This window comes from Lontra canadensis, unplaced genomic scaffold (genome assembly GCF_010015895.1).
Source record: "Lontra canadensis isolate GAN:19392208 unplaced genomic scaffold, GSC_riverotter_1.0 scaffold28, whole genome shotgun sequence".
NCBI lineage: Eukaryota > Metazoa > Chordata > Mammalia > Carnivora > Mustelidae > Lontra > Lontra canadensis.
The window spans coordinates 17,454,917-17,476,299 of NW_022631022.1; the positions used below are offsets into that span (position 1 = coordinate 17,454,917).

The window sequence follows — 21,383 nt, forward strand, 5'->3', positions numbered from 1 at the left end:
TTTTTGCCCTGAAAGTGACCCTCTGCAACCTTAATTCAGAAGTAATCCCCAGTCCTTAGCAAGGTCCACTGTGATGGACATCTCGGGTTCAATATCCTTTCTAATAATGAGGACATATTACAAAGCAGTTCAAGAATCTGTTCTTCTGTTGGTACAGTGCATTTTGATGCATTTTTTAAAAAGTCTCCATTATAAATTTCAAAATGCTATGATTTTCTAAATTTTTTCCTTAGATGAGTACTCAGCATCTTTCCCTCTCTTTTGGTACTCTTGTCTGAGAGAACTTGACTTTGTTTCAGACCAGAAACATTGAATTTACAGACTGTGTAATCATGATTTTTTTAAGTGCATGACTCATCAATAAATAGGGGAGAAGAGACAAGTCTTTCCAAATAATATATGTAGATACTCTCGCCTCTCATCCCCCACCACCCAGGATAAACTGGGCTTAGTGACCCATTTCCAAAGAAAGAAGTATGAGAAAGGAAACATAGTAACCTTCCAGTGAAGAAACCTGGCAGGCATCACCTTAACCACGTGACCAAGGTTCCCATCACCAGTGATGTCATGTGGCTATGGGATGATGAGAAGGGCACATGACCTCAGCAGTATTCTCTCCAAAAAAACAAAACAAAACAAAGCAAACACAAAACAAAACAGAAAACCTCCATAACCCCAGTTTTTTCATGAGAAAATACATCAGACAAACCCAGATGGAGAGACATTCTACAGGATACCTAACTACCTAACCACTATTTTTCAAAAAATAACAAGGGTATAAAAGACAGGGAAAAGCTAAGGAATTGCAACAGATTAGAAGACCCTAAGGAGATGACAGTTAAGTGTTTTGGATCCTGGGATGGAAAAAGGATATTAACAGAAAACCTGGCAAAATCTGAATAAAGTGAGAGTTTGGCTAATAGTAAAGTACCAGTTTGTTAATTTGACAAGCATACCTTAGTAACATGAGGTAACACTAGGGAATGTTGTAACCAGCTGAGGGGTATGCAGAATTCCCTGCACTATCTTTGCAATTTTTCTGTACATCTAAAATTATTCCAAGATTAAAAGTTTATTTAAAAATCTTTATGTTTGATTTCTCCCTCTCCCTCTGCCTGCTGCTCTCCCTGCTTGTGCTCTCTCTGTGTCAAATAAATAAATAAAATCTTTAAAATAAAAATGTTTGTATTTTCCCTTTTTTCTTTAAAAATTTTTAAATTCTAGTATAGTTAACATATGGTGTTATATTCGTGTATTATAGGTGTACAATACAGCAGTTCAACAGTTCCATATGTCGCCCCGTGCTCACACCCTCCTTCACCCCTATCACCTGTGTCACCCATCCCCCACCCCTCTCCTCTGGTGACCCTCAGTTTGTTCTCTAGAGTTAGGAGTCTGTTTCTTGGTTTCCTCACTCCTCCCCTCCCTGTCTTTTTTCCCTTTGCTCATTTGTTTTGTTTCTCCACATATGAGTGAAATTATATGGTATTTGTCTTTCTGTGACTGACTTATTCTGCTCTAGCTCCATCCACATCACCACAGAAGTACCATACTGTTTTGATCACCACAGCTTTATAAAATAACCTAAAGTCTGGAAATGTGACGCCTCCAGCTTTGCTCTTCTTTTTCAAGATCCCTTTGGCTCTTCGGGGTCTTTCATGGTTCCCTACAAACGTCAGGATTGTTTGTTCTAGTTCTGTGAAGAATGCCCTTGGTATTTTAATAGGGGTTGCATGAAATTGGTATATTGCTTTTTAATTACGGACTTTTAAAAGAGGTTTTACTTGCTTATTTGAGAGAGAAAGTGAGGGTGTACTCCAGTGCATATGCACGAATGGGGGAGGGGGAGCAGCGGAGGGAGGGGGAGCAGCAGAGGGAGGAGGAGCCCAACATGAGGCCTCCATCCCAGGAAACCAGGATGAGGACCTGAGCTGACTGCAGACACTTAACCAACTGAGCCACCCAGGCACCCTCAGAAGTACAGACTTTTTACCAGTATTTGTTCTCCCAATCTATGAGCATGGAATGTCTTTCCATTTGTTTGTGTCATCTTCCATTTCTTTTATTGGTGTTTTCTAGTTTTCAGGGTACAAGTCTTTCACCTCCTCAGTTAGGTTTATTGCTGGGTATCTTGTGTTTTCTCTTTTCAAGATCACGAGCCTGTGGATCTCGGACTTTGTGTAGCTGCCTATGTTTATCCGGAGCCTTGCACTGTAGCATGGAAAGCTATTAACAGCTACAAAACCGAAACCTCATCTCTCCCCTCAGCCTGACGACAAGGACATAGCTAGAAGATGACATCAAAGCCAGGGCAAGAGTGAGGGAGTGTGTGTGTTCTGGAAGACCCCGTGTCTGGGCTTCCTGGATGCTGGGGTGCTTGGGGACCACCTCAGCAGCAGCTCTGCCCTCTGTGGTGCTGGAGTGTCCACTGGTAAAGGAGGGTCACCCAAGTCTCCAGCTACCGCCTTGCTCCCCAGGAGCACAGGCTGCTGGTAACTGTGTTGCCACACGAAGGCAGAAGCAACTTCCTCAAGGGCATTTTTAGGCTCATCTTTACTGTCTTTCAGAACAATCATGCTCCTTGTTTGAAGACCATTAAAATGACAAAGATGCTATAAACCACAGAGTATCAGTGACTTCTTTCAAAGGATTCCAATCCACAAATGAGAGAGGGAAACACAAACAGATTTTTATCACTGGGCCACATTTCCGGACCCACAGCTTGAAGACTGACCTCCTTCTGCAGCTAAGGGGAACCGTGCAGGGTTTCTAAGGGAGAAGATTTTGCTTCTCTTCCCTCCATCCTGCAGGAGAATGAAGGAGGTTGTGATGGACCCAATTTTACCCCCCATTCATATGTTGAATTGAACATCTGAATGCTCATATGTTCATATGTTCACATGGCCTCCCAATTCATATGTTGAAGCCCTAACCCTCCGTGGGATGGGATTGTTTGTTAAGTGAGGCCGAGAGAATGGACCTCTCATTGGGTAGAACTCATGCCCTTGTAAGAAGATGAAGAGACACCAGAACTTTCTCTCCCCCATGTGAGGACACAGTCAGAAGGTTGCTGCAAGGCAGAAGAAAGCCCTCACCAGAACCTGCGCCAGCCAGACCTGGATCTGAGACTTCCTGGCCTTCAGAACTGGGAGCAATAAATTCCATTGGTTAAATTACCAAGTCTGCGACATTTTGTAATGGAAGCCTGAGCAGACTGATACAGCATACTATGAATAATTTCTCTTTTGACCAGAAGGGAAAAATGTTACAGGTAAAACTCAGAATGAAGTTGTTAGAAACAAAGAGAATTACATCAATTTTAATCCCAATAGGGGCCATTAGGGAAGGGACAAGAATGATAAGAGAGCAGGAGGGAGAAAGAGAACCCATCACCTTTTCTGGGCTCCACTCAAACTCTCAGGCACAAAGATAGAGGTCAGCTGGCTAGAACCCTCACTCCTGAATTATTGATAGTAATAATAATAATATGAAAGACTGGTGTTTGGAATTTTCCCCACATTTTAAAATTTTTTATTTTTTTAATCGTACTAAGTCAATGACTTGGAGTTTCTTCGTGGGATCTTTAAAAGCATCTCAAAGAGAACTCATAGAATTTCCCTATCTTTTTCCCACTACAGAGGTCTCCCAAGGCTCTGCTGGGGAATCGCATGAGGTAATTGGATGCAAAAGTGTTTTGTAAAATACAAAGAATTCCACCCATGCAAGCTATTATTGGAAGGAAGCAGAAGGATGAATTTAAATCCCAAGATTCCCCTGAAAAATGTGTGAAAGGTGGCCCCATTTAGATTGTCGTCCTCACTGTGAATTTACAGACCATTTAGCAATTTCTCCAAGTGCTCACACCCGTTCCCCGGGTGACATCCTTGCCCTGTGCTCGCAAGAGCAGGGAGAGGCCGGGCTCTCCCCAGCCCGGCCTGGTGGGCAGCAGCCCAGCAGCAGAGCCTGCGGAGGAAGGGGCTCGGTTGCTAGGAGACCAGCCAAAGTGGGCAGCCAGCTCCCAAGCAGGTTAGAATCCGGCAAGGAAGGATTTTAAAAGCCTATTTCCGTCTGCTTCTGGGAGAATTGAAGTTCTCTTCAGGGTCCAGCCACCAGTGATACAATCTGCTTTTATTACTGGTACTGAGAAGCCCTTGGAAGAGATCTCTCTGGCCATTTCTCGGGTCTCCTCCCTCCCACAGTGCCTAGAAAGACAGGCACTTAAAAACGTGGGGGGGGGGCGGTTAGGTTGGGGGTGATGGGGTGGGAGTTGGTGGAGTCCACAGCAGAAGCTGAGAAGTGACAGCAAGAATTAACCCAAGCACATCTGATCACGACCCTTACACCCTAAAGAGGAAAAGATTGTGTCCAAGCCATGCGCCATTGCGGCGCACCTTTTGCGGCTTCCACGAGCATCAAGGTAGGCAGCCGCGCAGCACTGGAAATGGTTTTCGAGTCCACGAGAGGTGGGTCAAGCAGGTCTTTTCTTCTGGAGTTTATCTTCCCAGAAAGGGCCTGACAATGCGCTTCTGGACTAATTAGATGAGATGGACACTGCCGCTAAGTCTTCCCTTTGAGGATTCTGAACAGACGATGGTTTTCAAATAAGAATTGTTTGGTGTGCACGCAGCACACCCAAGAAATCAAATGCTTTTTCAAAGCCCGGGAGCCTTCAGCAAGATATACTGATGCGCACAGCCTCCAAGAACAGAGTATTGAGCTCAGGAGAATCAGCTGGAAAAACAGTGGAATAATAGGTGCATTTAGAGTCATTTATGGGCTGAAGCTTGACAGTCTTTGTGCCTTGTTACTGCTGGAGCATTGAGAGCAAAGAGGCAGTGCTGATTCATCAGGAAGAAAGAAGCTCGCTGGCGTATGAAAATAAACCATCTCTGAAGAGGTTCCAGTGCCCTCAGCAGACACGCTTTATTTGGTTAAAGCGTAATGTCTAATGACAAAATGCAACAGCGATTTCAGTATTTCCTGAGACGCTCTGGCTTCCAGCCTGCTTTTATAGGCAGTCGGGGGTGGGGTGGGGGTGGGGGACTTCCAGGGGCCACAGTAATTGGCTGAGGAAAGAGAGACTCAGGAAAATTGAGGACATGCGCCAGGCAGTGCCTGTTTAATGGGGGTGAAGATGAGGGCAGCCCTGAAATCTGAGAATAGTGTGCATCTAGAAGGACCGAAGACCCTTCGTTGGCTAATTGTAGGATGTGTGAGAAGCACGATGAGGAGCTACTGCAAGGAATTCCAGCAAGGTGGGGAGATGCATGTCATGATTCTATGCATATAAATGAGAAAGCACTGAATCTCGTCTGTGCGTCTGCGTCTAATGCCCTGAATAAAGTGGACAGGCGCTGGAGCCATTTCCGCTTAATTTCTCCATTGTATAAAGTGGAGAGAAGTGCTTTGTAAATGGAGACTCTTGATGAGTGGAACAGTCATGGGCTTTGGGGCCACACAGACCCAGGTTCAGATCCCGCCTCTGCCATTTATTAGTGTGGGACCTCAGAAAAGATGTTTAATTTTCTGTTTTCTCATCGGGAACACAAGGGAGCTGCTGCCCCCCTCCTATGCGATAGTATTCTGGGAAAGCTCAGTTCCATCCCTCTCCTGACTCTGTGTTCTGGCTTTAGACTCAAACACCGGCGAGAACGGGTCTGAGTGGGGACTGTGGTGCAAGGGGCAGGGCCCCGTGGTTTGTAGCTTTCTACAGAATCACATAGTGTGAGAAAGGGGCATTTCTCCCAAAGGAAGACACCTGGCTGAAAAAAGTGTAATTCAAACAAAACGAGTTAAAAGGAATTTTTGGACACCTTAGACTGAAGACCAGGCATGACTGTACTTCCTCAGAAGGACGTAATATGGTGGGGCAGCTTTGCGATTTCAAAGAAACCGCTCCAGGATTTGGGTCACCCCAACAGTATTGGCTACATCTCCTGGGAGGAGAGCCAGGAACCTGCCATCAGGTTCCCCGGGTTGTTTCACAACCAGCCCAAACACCAAGATGCCCTCCCTATCCCTGGGCTCTGAAGGACAAACTTAATGCCTTCTGCTGAGCAGTGGAACCCATAGATCCAATTTTATCTGAGGGCTGCCTTCTCCTCCTTCTTCCATGAACGGACATGGCCCTACATGCTCCTGGCTGCTCCCCTCACAGATTCAGCTTTGGGAGCGTGGGCACCTTGACCAGATGGGTGAGTAGGAGCAAATACGGCTCTCAGCAAATGCTGCACTCGGGCCTGGTTAGCGGTGGGACCTCGGCTCACTTGTTTTTTTCCTTTTCAAACAGCCCAGGACCCTCAGGGGAGCAGCTGAGTCCAGGCTAGAAGGCCCCCCAGTGCTGAGCCTGGGGCAAGTTTCTAACTGAAGGGGGCAGCTCCCCAGCTTTCTGCTCCCAGGGAGACAGTCTGCGTGCCGTTGGATCCTCCGAGCACCAGGAAGGGCGCAGGCTCAGTGTCCCCCAAGGGAGAAGGCAGCTGCCCCAGGTGCAGGCTACGATAGCCACAGGTCAGATCTTTCTGGCTCCAGCTTCTCGACCTCGGCACTCCAGCTTCTCGATCTTGCCACCGACCAGTGGCTGGGGTTGCTTCTGGAAAGAGTCTCACTTGTCTCTCCATCTCCCCCTGCCCAGCATGAACCTGGTGACCTCTTGCCATGCCTAAGGGAGCAGGTTGCCAAATAAATGATCTGTGCCTACATGTCTAGGTGCTCGTGAGGATGAGGAAACCCAGGAAGGCCACTGGGATGGTTAATATGTGACAACCTGGCTGTCCATGCGGTGCCCAGCTTAAACATTTCTGAGTGTGTCTGAGAGGGTATTTCCAGATGAGGTTAGCATTTGGATCAATGAACTCAGTTAGTTGCCTTCCCTAATGTGAATGGCATCATTCAATCCACTGAGGGCCTGCATAGAACAAAAGGCAGAGGAAGGAAGAATTTGTCCCTTTTATCTGCCCTCACTCTTTGAGCCGGAACATCTCCTCTCTTCTCCTGCCCTTGGACTAGAATTTACACTATGATCCCCCAGATTCTCAGGCCTTTGGACTTGGACTAAGTTACTATTCTGGGTCTCCAGCTTGCAAAGAGCAGTTCAAGGGACTTCGCAGCCTCCGTAATCACGTGAGCCAATTTCTCATTTTATAGATAAAGGATTGTGTATCCACATGTATCGCTATCTGGACTGGCTAATACAACCATTCTCTTGGTCACTCTGAGGACTGTCAGGTGTGTAGTCTTCTGTGTCCTCCCACTGCATCCACAGTTTCCCTACTGCGTTTACCAACAGCTAAAATCTCCTTCCCGTGCTAACCACATTCATCACCTTCATGCTCAAGGCATTGCGTGCGGACTTGTGTCAGGGTGTAGTCTGATCGGGAAGGTGCTGCCTCTGGGAGAAGCAGATGGATGGTGAGGTCTTGGGGCCCAAGTCACGTGTGACCTGGAAAGCAGTTCATGGGACTTGTGAGCTAAGGGGCGGAGGTCTGAAAGCAGTAGTGAGAGAGTTGAACTGAAGTCAGAAGCCAAGAGAACTAGATGATTTACAAGGAAGCATTAATGGGAGATGAATCTAAGAGTGGGTGAGCAAAGAAACCAGAGAGAGCTGCCTGGGTTCCAGGGCAGGTGTGTGTGGGGTGTGTGTGTGTGTGTGTGTGTGTGTGTGTCTGTGTGTGTTTGGTGGAGTCAGACCAGGTGAGACGAGATGTAGGAACTGGTTCAAGGCTGGAGAGGGCCGAGGTGAGGCTGGGTGGGGAGGACGGAGCACGGGTTTCAGCTCCCAGAGGTTGAGCCCTGGGCGGTGTGGGGGTGGGGGAGGGGCACCTGACAGACTGCCAGCAGCTGGCGGCTGCAGGCTTCTCAGCCTGGGCTACAGGAGTCAAAGAACACCTGCCACGCCTGAAGTTACCTTTTAAGGAAAGCGTCCCAAACCGGTTCTTTCCTATGTCCATGGCTATTGCTTATGACACGTTTTGAGTGAAACCGACTCAGTGCCCTCACCATAACTGGCTTTACCAGACACCGATGCCAAGCTAAAGGCAGCCCGTCCTCCGTGAGCTGGCCACAGCAACTGCCTCGGAGGCAGCGTGGCATGAAATCTGGCCAGGGAGAGCACTTCAAGTGGCAGGCTGAACCGTGTCTTCCCCAGATTCCTGGGTGGAAGCCTTAACCCCTGCTACCTCAGAATGTGATTGTATTTAGAGAGAGAGCCTATAATGAGGTGATTACACTAAAATGAGTTCGTCTGAGGGGGCCCTAAGCCGACTGACTGGTATTCTTACAAGAAGAGGTATTTGGACATGCACAGAGAGACACACCAGGGGTGTGTGTGCAAAGAGGAGGGACCGTGTGAGGACACAGCAGGAGGTGGCTGTCCACAAGCCAAGGAGATTGGCTTCAGGAGGAATGGCACCTGATGACACCTTGATCTTGGACTTCCAGCCTTCAGAATTGTTAGGAAATACATTTCTCACACACTAATATTCAGTTATCCCTTTGGTGGAAACTTAAGTGCAGGGTTAGGATCCTCATGGTCCCTTTGTAAGTACTGGAGTCTAGACAGTATCCTGCTGAAAAGACATGTCCCTTATAACCTTGCATTCTTAACTCTGTGGCCCACCAGTCCTCATCACCAAAGATCAGCTGTGCTGGTCTTCTGCTTGAAACATGATGGAGATGGGTTAATACACAGGAAGCTCTTGAGGGGGAAGACAAAGAATGCAGGTAATGGGCTCCATGTGGTTGACAAGACTAGGCCAGGCTGGGGCAGGCAGAAGCTGACCAAATCCCAGGCCCTGGCCAGGAAGAGGGGGCACTCTCAGAAAGAGAAACAAGAGAAGATAAAAGACTGAAAATGTATCCTCCTATTTATAAGAAACACTAGGATGTTAATGGGGCTCTTGCTAGACTTCCAGACTTAGGAGCAAGCGAGTGTGTCCCGAATCAGCCCTGAGCCAGGGGCCAAGGTCCACAGAGAGTGGACATTTGAGTCTTGGGGCTGCTGAGGCTCTGGGATGGTCCCTGGAGGTAGAATTTCTGCATCAGATGGGGGTGAATATGTCCTGGTGAAGACAGGGCTTGCCCAGGGGCAGTGTGGATTCCAACCTTCAGGCTGAATATCGCCTATTTGCTTCCCCACTCTTCTGCAGAAAGAATGAAATTAGACTGCTTTTTTCTATAATCCGTTCACACAACAGTGAAGCAGTCCTTCGAGCAGACTTGTTTTTCTCTCTTTCTTACAATGTTGTTTATATGTTAAAACTCTCTGTGGGGAATATTGATATTTTGTTACTCCACAACAGGTTTTCTTCTGGACAGGGGAGGATCCAGGGAAAGGGAGACAAACGCCAGTTACCCTTCCCAGTGAATTCTGGCTACTGCGTAAAGGAATTTAAGAGCATGCGGAGCGTGTGAGCGGACAGTCAGGCAGGGTGTGGAAGAGCGTCCTGGCAGGGTGTGGAAGAGCGTCCTTGCGTTCTCCAGGCTCCCACGTGTGGTCTGCAGTTTTGCTTTGTCTGCTTTGCTTTGGCTTTTCTCAGTTTGCTCAGCGCGAGGAGGGACCAGCAGGAGGACTGGAAGAGGGCGCGGGGAGGGGCATGCTGGGCTGACGATGCAGGATCAAGAGGACCGTCTCCATCACTCCCTGTGCAGTTTGTCCGTCCCTTTCTCCTCTCTCATTCCTTGAGGAATGGGCCAGTGTACTGGGCCAGTGCTCTGGGGGCCCTATATCTGGGGTGGAAGGATGGGCGGGGAATGAATAAAGTGTTAAGAGCTCATCTGGTTTGCAATAGACTATGAGAGTCTCAGTTCCAATTGGGGGCCCAGAAGAGCATAGAACTCTTGCCAACAGCTGAATTTATTTTTGTTCTGCCCTCCCAGGAAACTAATATCTCTGGAAATGGCCAATGGTCCCATGGACAAGAGGCATCAGGTTGATAATCAGCCTTGCACCAGCTAGGCTGTGGTCAGCAAGCACCTGAGGACTCTTGAGGGCAGGGGGAAAGGGGCCTGGAGGAAATAGAGTTGGCCCCATGGACTCGAGGAGCGTTTGACAGAGTTTCTGGTCAAGTTTTCTTTTCTTTATTTGTTTTAAGATTTTTATTTATTCTCCAGAGAGAGAGAGTACACACAAGCAGGCAGAGAGGCAGAGAGAGAAGCAGGCTCCCTGCCAAGCAAGGAGCCCAATGCGGGACTCAATCCCAGGAGCCTGGGGTCATGACCTGAGCCGAAGGCAGCGGCTTAACCAACTGAGCCACCCAGGCGTCCCTTTTCTTTTCTTTTTTTAAGATTTTATTTATTTGAGAGAGAGAGTGAGGAAGTGACAGAGAGAGAAGAGAGAGAGGAAGCATGACCAGGGGAAGAGGGAGAAGACTCCCCACTGAGTAGGAGGCCTGATGCGGGTGTGGATGCCGGGCTGGATGCAAGGCTCAATCCCAGGGCCCTGGGATCATGACCTGAGCTAAATTCAGATGCTTAACCGACTGAGCCACCCAGATGCCCCATCTTGACAAGTCTGCTAAGATCATATGCCTAGTGCCTACCCTGGGAAGGAAAACAAATATGATCCTCCTTATTTGTGGGAATTCCCAAGGAGCTGTTTGTTTGGTGGTTGAAAAAAACAACTTTAGATATGTAAATAAGCTTCATGGCAGAATAGAGATCTTCAATAAGGGAACATCAACTCTTAATTCTGATTAGTTTAGACATTTCCTTTGCTTACAGATAGATAGGTACATTGACAAGATGGATCTCTTGAGAATTCTCTCAGATCTATGGTATCATATTTTCTCTGGATTGAGTAATAGTCCAGTGATCCTGCTTGAATTTATGATAAAGGAAATGAGTGACAAGTATCTTTTTTATTACGTGTTCTGTGTAAATACATGTGCTATATAGGCGTACTGTATCGTAAATCTGCTTGCCTACACATTTACTTTTCACTCCGGAGGGAACACTGTGACCATGCATTTCGAATGACCTAAATAAAGATAGTTTGGAGGACGTGCGTGCATTTCTGTATCAGCATGTGGAAGAATGACCTCTTTAAAAGCACCAATTTCTCTGGAAGCCATTTATTTCAGGGGCTCCCAGTGGGCTGCACCAGTTCCGTGTGTTACAAGGGACGTGAAAGGCTGAGTATAGGGCTGTTTAAATCAGAGTTTGTTAGAGGAATGTTGGGGAAGCAGCAATGCCAGGGGAGCGGTAATCAAAATCCAGAAGGCAGCCAGTAGCATGTCACACTTGAGCACCAGAAGCCAGGGGACTAGGAGCCCATCTGCCCGGATGTCACCACAGCTGCCCTGTCTCCTCCAGGAAAACCAGATTTCACGGTCGACAGACACAGCTGAGTTTAGGACATTTGTCCTGGACTTCCAAAGAGCGTAAGAAACACAGCGGAAACTAGCCAGAGGCAGTGTGCGCAGAAACCAGCAGGAACACAGCAATGCAAGGGGGCAGACACAGCAAAACAGAACGCCCAGCGGGAAGAAAAAGGGAGCTGAGGAGTTTGCACTACAAAGAAATCGGTAGGTGTATACACACCGAAAGGGCAGCGAAGGAGGAAGTTACTTTGAGCGGGATGGGATAGCACAAAGAGCCCTAGAACTGCAGTCAAAGGGCTTGGCCTCAGTTCGCCAACCACTGGCGCTTTGATCTTAGGAAAATTGCTTTACCTCTTGTCACCACTGCTTCGTCAGCAATAAAACAAGAGAGGGAAAGAGGAAAGGCAACCAACCCTGAGCACCTGCCATGAGCAAACGCTTTACACACACTTTAGTTCAACCTCATGTAGGGGATATTATCATCCCTATTTTACAGATGAGGACTCAGGAGGCTTAAAAGCGGCTTGCTTAGGAAGGTCAAAAGGGTTAAGTGATCTCCCCAAGTTCACATGGCTCGTATGTCACCGAATGGAAATTTGCACCCAGATCTACCTGGCCGAGGTCCGGGCTCTTGCCATTGTAAGAGGCCACCCTTCCCTACCTTACAGAAATGAGAATTTAAAAGAACATAATGTATGTGAAAGCCTTTTGACAACTGTGAAAAGCTTAGAGATGTAAAGAATTTTTATTATTTAAAGTTAAATCTCTCCAGACAAGCCCGTGATGAGATAGTGGAAAACTGTGGTTCAGAGAAATGTTCTCACTTGCCAAGTCAATGACACTCCTTCCCAGATCACCAATGGTAATAAAGTGAGTTAATGACTGAATAAAGCTTTTAATGGTGGCTTGGGCTAGATGACCTCTAAGGTCCTGCCAAGTCAGTATTTCTGAGAATCAGGAATTTTATCAAAGCAATGACAATGTAGCCCTGTGCTGAATCTGACCTCAGAGAAAACTGGAAAGTCAGCAAAATGTTTCTTTTTCGTCTCTCATTTCATTGCTCTGTTTTTATCCCTTCCATTTCAACCCTCTTGCCAAGCAGTCATCACTCTCAAGGCTATCCGTACTTAGGGTTTGTGTGCCACAGAGGAAAGGAATTTGATAATGAATTCAGACTAAGGGAGAGAAAGATCACTTTTGACTACTGGCTCCAGCGTTGAAGGCTATGTGATCTGGGAGTTTGTCATTTAACCTCTCTGGACCCTAGATTCATCATCAGCAATATGAGAAAGCCTACTCTTAGAGATCAGCGTAGGAAGTAACCAATATGGCATGTAAAGTGCCTAGCGCATAGTTCAAACCCTTTCAGTGTTAGTTCCCAGCAATCTTCCGGACGCCCTGGCTGTTACAGAGTGTGGCAATCTTCCAAGAGGTGGCTGCATATTTAAAAAATGATACCTAAAGAAGGCAATTCGGTACGGGGTAATAAACAATCCAGTGATGAATTTTTTTTTTCCTGCAACGTGACTTCCGGGTAGAAGAGAAAGACTAGGGGCAGTAGGGAGAGGAGAATATGGGTAGATGGGACTTCCCTGGCCTCTCCCAGTTACTCCATAACTCATGCCATTCTCCAGCATTGTACTTCCAGGAACAACGCAGGTGCGACAACGTGAGATCTCCTTACTTCACTTGATTAAGTTTCAGTTACTGAAACTTCTTTTTTGTATGCCAGAGAAGTTTAAAGAAGTGTTGTTGCATGAGGACAATCAGACAAACCTGAAAAATTGTTATTTCTATAAAGAAATCATTCCAAGGATATGGATGTTCTTTGTCCAGGAAGGGACCATCTGTGGTTACAACAAATTACTGATGGGTTTAACAAACACCAGCCTGGGAAGAGGAGGAGTTAGGAGATGAATGCCTCTCAGTCCTTCCTCCAGGAGGTACCACCGGAAAGAAATTTCCAGTCTGGCTGGGGAAGCCTGGATTTCTTTGGATTCTGGCAACTTTTATGTTCTGTACTTCCTTTTAATAAATGGGTACTGTTAAAGAACTGAGAGTTTCTTCTCACAGCTGTCAAGTGCAGGGATTTTTCTCTATTCTGTTTAATCCTATATGTCCAGTGTCTAAAAGAGTGCCAGGCAATAAACATTTGAGGAAACAGGTGAATTGTGAAGGTGATACTTACAAGAAACATTTCTTCAGATTGATGGTCGAGATGCATTTTCCCAGGCACTTAGTTAACAAATTCTTAGAAATATAGTTAATGTGGCATAATTTCTTTGGTTTCCTTTTTCCCCCTAGGCTTAGGGATACTTAAATGCTTTTGCTAAGAACTCATGTGTGTGAAACAGAGCCTTCTATCACAGTCTTTGCCTTTTTTCTTAATAAACAGCAAATAATCCCTTGGAAACATCTGCCCTTTATGGGTAATTGGAGAGATGTTTACTTTGGTGAGAGGATGAGAAAGATGAGAACTTTTAACTTTTATTAAATTGGTAAGTGAAGATAAAAAGGGAAAAGAATCATAAACTGGAGATGAATATTCTGACAAGCTTTCAAAAAACGAAAAACCAGGATATACAGTCCCCAAACTTTGTAGGTTCCAGCTCTTTTCGGAAAAATTTTTTAGGTCAAAACAGAGGAAATTGCTAAAAGAATTCACGAGGCTCTCTTAGATATCAAATAGCATTTTAAAACTACCTTATTAAGTGAAAAGAGATGATAATCATGATTGAATGTCCTTTGAAGCCCAAGATTAGGAGACAAATTTTAGGAAGACCACAGTTTGCATTCTGTTGAAAACTAAACATTTGAAAATAGTTCTAAATGGTTGAATACATAGCTCCGCCATTGATATGGCTCCTTAACATACATATATTGTTTTGCAAAACAACACAGCAGTTACTGCAGATTTTTTAAATTAAAAGGGGAGGAGAGGGGTGCCTGGGTGGCTCAGTTGGTTAAGCAACTGCCTTTACCTCAGGTCGTGATCCTGGAGTCCCGGGGATCGAGTCCCACATCGGGATCCCTGCTCTTCGGGGAGTCTGCTCTCCCTCTGACCTCTCCACTCTCACACATACTCTCTCTCAAATAAATAAACAAAATTTAAAAATAAAATAAAATAAAATAAAATAAAATAAAAGGGGAGGAGTCTCCACATTCAACAATAATTTAGGTTTCTAGGTTTTTCCTATAAAAGTACCAAAGCTGCTTTTAGGGTGGGACTCAGGGGGTTGTGGAGGTGATATAAAAATTGACTTAAGTGATTTATCTGCCTATTTCAATAAATATATATTAGATATAGTTCTTTAACTTTATAACTACTCAGAAATATGTGCTTCCTTAAAAAAATTTTTTGTTGTTGTTTTAACGAGACAGGAAGGTAAAATGTCAGATTGTCTGTTTAATACCGGACACCCGGTAAACCTATTATAAGAACTTTTATATGAACTTTGCCAGTTCTTATAATTCTTTCACTGGAAACTGTGAATTTGTTCTGTGCCGCCTTAGTCGGGGGCAGGGGGAAGGGATGGGAGATCCCCACCACATTGGTCCCAATCAGGGGCCTATGTTTCCACAGTTGAGGAAAAGCAAGGCCACCAAAGCCAAAAGACCCCAGAAACACTGACAAACTTGACAGCAAGTTGCAGAAGCTAGGCCCTAATTCTGAGGGTCAGTATTCCAAAGGCAGAACCAGGTCCAAATGGACTGCTGTCAAACCGGCACGTGTTAAACTCACCAAGGAGCAGACAGAGCACAGATCAGGAAGAACTCCAGAGCTGAGCTGCGTGTGATTGGCCCTCTCCCTCTTATGGTCAGTCTCCGAGGCCACAATGGCCCATCCCTCGGCTCTAAAAGCATTGGTGATGTATGGACACGTTTGAGATTCCTTATGCACTGTGTTAGGATCCCATTTAAGAACAGTGATTTGATGACATGGGACCCACCACGCTCGGAGAGCAGTCCAGGCAGGATGGAAGCAGCGGGGTGTCCCTTAAGGAGGACGGGAGCATGGGTCCTGTCCTAGGGAGATGGGCAGGGCCTGGCTTCAAGAAGTGTATCCAAAACAGGTCACCAAATCTAGGAAGGGCTAAGGTGAGTCTGGCTCGTTTGCTGAGGGGCTGAGAAAACAGGAGGTCGATGAAACAGGAGACAAGAGTATGGAGTAGCAGGCTAAATGGGTGAAATAGGAAGAGGCCTTGGTGAATTCTGGAGATTGGGCCAGACCTGATACAAGGAGGTGAAGAAGATCGTACTGACAAGATTACCTATGAGGGACAAAATTAGTTGCTGTTCGGTGACTCTTGGGGTGGGAATAAGAATCCCAGAGAGTGGGCTTCCATACCAACTGGTGGTTACTAACTTGCCTTCAAAAAGGGGTGCGGGGGGGCGCCTGGGTGGCTCAGTGGGTTAAAGCCTCTGCCTCCAGCTAAGGTCATGGTCCCAGGGTCCTGGGATCGAGCCCCGCATCAGGCTCTCTGCTCAGCGGGGAGCCTGCTTCCTCCTCTCTCTCTCTGCCTGTCTCTCTGCCTACTTGTGATCTCTGTCTGTCAAATAAATAAATAAATAAAATCTTAAAAAAAAAAAAAGGGTGATACTAACTGCCCACTAACTGCCAAGCTTTTACTGAGGGGGACTGTGCAAGTTGGGGGCAGAGCTGAATTTAGGGGGGCGTGGGATGAAGGGTGGAAGAAAACTGGTAAAGAGAGAAACACGATGCTCAGATAACGTGAGAAACGATGACTGGTAGGGGGCACTTCTGCTGCTTATAGATTCCTTCTCTCTTCCCAATGAAATCTTCAGCAAAGTGTATATTACTCACTGGGGTTTTTGTGCCAGTGGATGAAAAGGAGGGGGCTGGGAGCACAAAGAAGTTGCTGTAGCTGCACCAAAATCATATGTGGGGGACCAGAGCACCTGCATGTTGACAGCAAGCAGAGCAGACAGCCCTCTTAGCCCAAGAGCCCTTTTCCTTGGATGAGGTTGGACTAGGGTTCCACCTAGAAACACAGGAGAAGGTCCAAATGTTCCCCAGGACAAAGGTCTCACCACCACTTTTCTGGCCTAGGTTCCCCCAGCAGTCCAGATAGAGAGCTGGTGGAGGGTCCCTGGGGAGTTAGCAACTTTTCCATGACAGTCATCAGGCTCCTTATCTCAGTTCACTGGGGGACATCTTTGGTTATTGGTGAGCTGAATGCAGAAATGAATGAAAATGAGATGAACGTGCCTGGAGGGGGCAACTGGTATTTTAAAATGTGGGACTTTCCTTACCTCAAAGGGTCTATAGTAGGCTCCTTCAAGTATTAGGTTAGGCAGACCAAATATGCTGTGCCTTTTTGATTTGTTTTGTTTTGGGGTTTTGTTTGGGGGGTCTTTCTGCTGTAATGAGAATATAATCCCTTCTGGATAAAGAGAACAACCTGGTGATAATAGCTTCCAGACTGGAGTGCAGTAAGTGAAGAGCCAGTCCTTGTTAAGAAGTAGACGATCCAATGTTAGGGAAGTGGGTTGCTTGTGCCAATGAGCTGTGTTCAGCCATCAAGGACAGAACACATTTATCCCCTCCCCCACAGCCTCCTCCTCAGTCCATGCAAAACAAATTGGAGTGAAACAACACCATCTGCTCATTTCACACTCAGTGAAGAAGCACGTCAACTCCTTCTCAAGGTTAGGAAGTCCAAACTCAAAAAGACACTTCTAGTTATGCAGTAAAAATGCCTCCTGAAAGCAGGAATGCTGCAATCTTGGAAGAGTCCACTGTTTCCCCAAACACGACATGGAAAGGGCTGAGCTGATCAGGGCTAAGAAGCTGAGGGCTTTCTTACGGGAGTGTCACATGGAGCTTTACTTAATGGCAGAAAGTCCTGTTTCGCTGGTCAGTTGCATTTCCATAATTTGCAGCCTCTGATTTTAATGAGAATAGCAGTAGACAAGACCATCGTAATCACCCTGGTTCTAGCATCCTGTGGCGGGAGGAAGAGGAGGGAGTAGAAAGATAAGTCTTGCTCAATCAGAGATCCTATTTTGTTCTGATATTTCCCTTTGGTGTAGCAAATCCCCCCACCTTTTTTCCCCTTTTTTTCTGTAATCACTTAAAAAAAAATCTAAATCCCTAATTAAACTCTGTTATTCAACCCAGACATGATGCTTTGAATTAGAGAAGAAATTTACTCGTTTGATTCTACCCCTATTTCCTTTACTCAACTAAACTCTGTTCAGAAATAAAGATAAGGGAGGGTTCTTGGGTATACAAATGCTTTCAGAGATTAGAAGGAGGGCAGCCCTTCAGCTTTTGCAACAAATATTAAATTCCACACAGTTCTAACTGACCATCAGTAAATAATGTTTCTCCCAAGAGAACCCCTGGGACAGTAATGACTGGACTTGTCTTAGAGATCAGACACTCACAACACAAAGCCTGAAAGACTCAAGTCTCTCGTTACTTATAGCATGCCTCACTGGGATGTGTGTCGGCAATTTACGATCTCCTGGGAGAAACAGGAAATTAATATAAAAGGATCAATTGTGACATGCCAAGTACCAAATAAGTGTACATTATGTAAAATTATAGCTCTTTTTATTCATAAAGCTTTTGTACCAGACTTTTGAAATTTGGTGAACAAGACTGCTTCATCTTGATCTTCTCCTTGATCTTCAAGCTGGAGGAGCTGCATGCAGCCCTGGTCCTGGTGGTCCTCCTCATCGCCGAGGGCCTCTTCATGTTCACGTACAAGTCCACGCAATTCAACGTGGAGGGCTTTGCCTTGGTGCTGGGGGCCTCATTCATCGGTGGCATCCGCTGGACCCTCACCCAGATGCTCCTGCAGAAGGCGGAACTTGGGCTCCAGAACCCCATTGACACCATCTTCCACCTGCAGCCACTCATGTTTCTGGGGCTCTTCCCTCTCTTTGCCGTATTTGAAGGTCTCCATTTGTCCACATCGGAGAAGATCTTCCATTTCCAGGACACCGGGCTGCTCCTGCGGGTGCTGGGGAGCCTCTTCCTTGGAGGGATCCTCGCCTTTGGTCTGGGCTTCTCTGAGTTCCTACTGGTCTCCAGAACCTCCAGCCTCACTCTCTCCATTGCTGGCATTTTTAAGGAAGTCTGAACTCTGCTGCTGGCAGCCCACCTGCTGGGGGATCAGATCAGCCTCCTGAACTGGCTGGGCTTTGCACTCTGCCTCTCAGGCGTCTCCCTGCATGTGGCTCTCAAAGCCCTCCAAGCCAGAGGTGACGATGGCCCTAAACCCTTGAAGGGGCTGGGCTCCCACTCCGACCTGGAGCTGCTGCTCCGGAGCAGCCGGCCGGAGCAAGACGACAATGAGGAGGAGGGGGAGTACTTTGTGGCCCAAGGGCAGCAGTTATGAGCCAGGGGACTGGCGGGGAACCAGGCTGCTCCCAGGCCTCGCACCTCACTGCAGCCCGGGAGCAGGGGCCTGGGACTCTCCCAGGCTGGGCCTCGGGGAGCACGTGACCACGCAGCGGGGCTCCTGTAGGTCGCGGGTGCAACAGTGGGGGGAGCGTCAGGCCAGAGCAGGGCCCAGATGTGCCCCGCTGGCTAAGGGAACGGGCTGGTCTCCACGGCTTGCTGGGCGCTGACAGCCCAGGTGGTGATTTCCAGGGGCAGAGCGGGTTTCTAAGGGGCCGGGTTTAGACTGCAGAGCAGTTGGGAAGGGGAGATGCCAAGGCTTCAGCCTGGCATCTCCCCTCGGGTCTGGGGCGTGTCTTTTCTCAGTACAGGTCTATTTATAGCTTGGAAATAAAGGATTTACAGTCCACTGGAAAAAAATATAAATAATATAATATAAATAACCTGAATACAAATAATATAAATAACCTGAATTCATTCATCCATTCAACCATCTGTTGGTGTGTCCATCTGTCCAACAAACATTACCCTGGTGCCTACAGTGCCAGCCCTCCAGGTTACCAAGACAAATAAGGCATGGTCCCTGCCCTTGTTGGGGCGCAGACCTGCAAATCATAATACAGCAATAAGTGCAATCACACAAGTGTGTTCAAGGTGGAAGGTAACCAAAAAGGAGGAAACAGTTGGCTATATGAGGGCGGTCTTGTGGGGGCATGGGGTTCCAGGCAAGAAAAACTTCTCAGAAGAGTTGAAACATAAAAGAGGAATTGGAATTTACCAGGCATATTCTAATCAGAGAGCATAGCTTGAGCAAAGGCATGGAGGCACATGAAAGCCTGGAGTATCCAAGGAGCTAGAAGCCATGTAATATGGCCGCAGGGTTTTGTGTGGCTGTGACAGATGAGCCTGGAGAAGTAGACACAGGCTAGAAATAAGACAAACCCTACAGGTCATGTTCAGACATTTCCCTGTTGACAATGGGCTTCGCTGGTGGGATTTCAGAAGGACATGTATTTAGAATAAACTTTATGATGGCTAGATGGAAAATAGAAAGTGAGAACAGGACAAGAAACCCAAGAAAGGCAAGTTGTCACTGTGTTCACACCATGCTTTTTTAAGAGCTTTGTTCCTTTAAAAAAAAAATAGATTTTCTTTTTTAGAGCAGTTTTAGAGCAGTTTGCAGTGAAATTGAGGGGAGGGTCCATGGGTTCCCCACATACGCCCTGCCCCAGACATGCACAGCCTACCCTCTTACTGACACCCGCACCAGAGTGATACAGTTATTACACTCAACAAAGCTACACTGACTCAACAAAGCCCAGAGACCTTTTCTATCTAGACTGAGAAATGCCACTGTTAGTGAACCTAGTATTTTTTAATATCATGGATCTTGAGAAGCTGGTCTTATTTTTACCATGTCTGGTGTTTTTGCCACAAGCGTTTTCTCTGCAAACATTTTCACTGCATAACTAATTGGCCATAAGGCAATTCTGCCGTAAAAGATTAAAAAAAATAACTGGTTAACAGTTTGGTTTGACAGTTTGTTGGTTTCATCAACTGGTTGACAGTTGGGTTTCATGTCTTCATTGACATAGGACTCCCGTTTTTATAGACATACATCTGAGTCCTCATAACGGTCTGTAGGACAGTGCGGAGTTTTGAACCCGCATTTCCCATAGAACCCGGGAACGTCTGTCAGCAGACTTGTGACAATATGCCAAGAACAAACAACAACGTAGAAGGCTTTCACAACACAATGCAAGGCTCAGTTACAAATATGCATTCTAGAAGGATGAAATTTTAGTGAAAAAGGCAAAAGTGTAATGTTGAACGAGGAGACAAATCAACAAGCAAAAAAAAAAAGTGTGTAGTACTAAGAATGAAAGACTTTAAAGATATGTGCTTAGGTACCACTCATAAAATAAAATCGGCTATCTGTGCACTATTGCCATGACTCTAAACTACACATTTTAAATATATTCAAGTATTTAGTATTTCAACAATCAAGTCTTTTTAATTTTGCTCATTTTTATGATTCATTATGTCCCTTTGAATGAATGTCCTCTTTTTTTTTTTTAAAGATTTTATTTATTTATTTGACAGACAGAGATCACAAGGAGGCAGACAGGCAGGCAGAGAGAGAGGATGAAGCAGGCTCCCTGCTGAGCAGAGAGCCCGACACGGGGCTCGATCCCAGGACCCCAGGATCATGACCTGTGCCAAAGGCAGAGGCTTTAACCCACTGAGCCACCCAGGTGCCCCTCTTTTATTTTTTTATGATTTTATCTCTTATGGTAAAATTGCCTTGTAGCCAATTATTTATGTAGCAAAAATGTGACAAAAATGCTTGTGGCAAAGATGCTTATGGCAAACTTATGTAGAACCATGTTCACAGCATACTGAGGTTGAGCATGCTAACTGAGCTGGCTTGTGGCCACTCGGCCAGTCCAAAGGCTGAGGGAATCAGCAGCAGGACCCTGGTATCATGACCTGAGCCGGAGGCAGACACTTAACCAACTGAGCCACCCAGGCACCCTGATGACTTTCTATATTGATTAGACCCACAATATTGTTCATAGTTGAAGTATCTCTGGAAACTGGCACATGTAGACAGAGGGATTTTGGATACTCTATGAGAAACTAAGCTACTGAGTAGTAAAGCTAGGAACAAAAAAATGTCCAATTCTTTCAAGTTA

General features: G+C 46.3%; 1 protein-coding gene across 1 annotated transcript; it reads left to right on the top strand.

Moving 5' to 3' along the window:
- Nucleotides 1–4,372: 4,372 nt before the first annotated feature.
- LOC116872121 (solute carrier family 35 member C2-like) lies at nucleotides 4,373–18,803 on the top strand. Its single transcript, XM_032865165.1, is given in 2 exon segments — nucleotides 4,373–4,463; nucleotides 17,943–18,803. Coding segments are annotated over 2 exon segments (834 nt in total). The 3' UTR covers nucleotides 18,686–18,803.
- The last annotated feature ends 2,580 nt before the right edge of the window (nucleotides 18,804–21,383 follow it).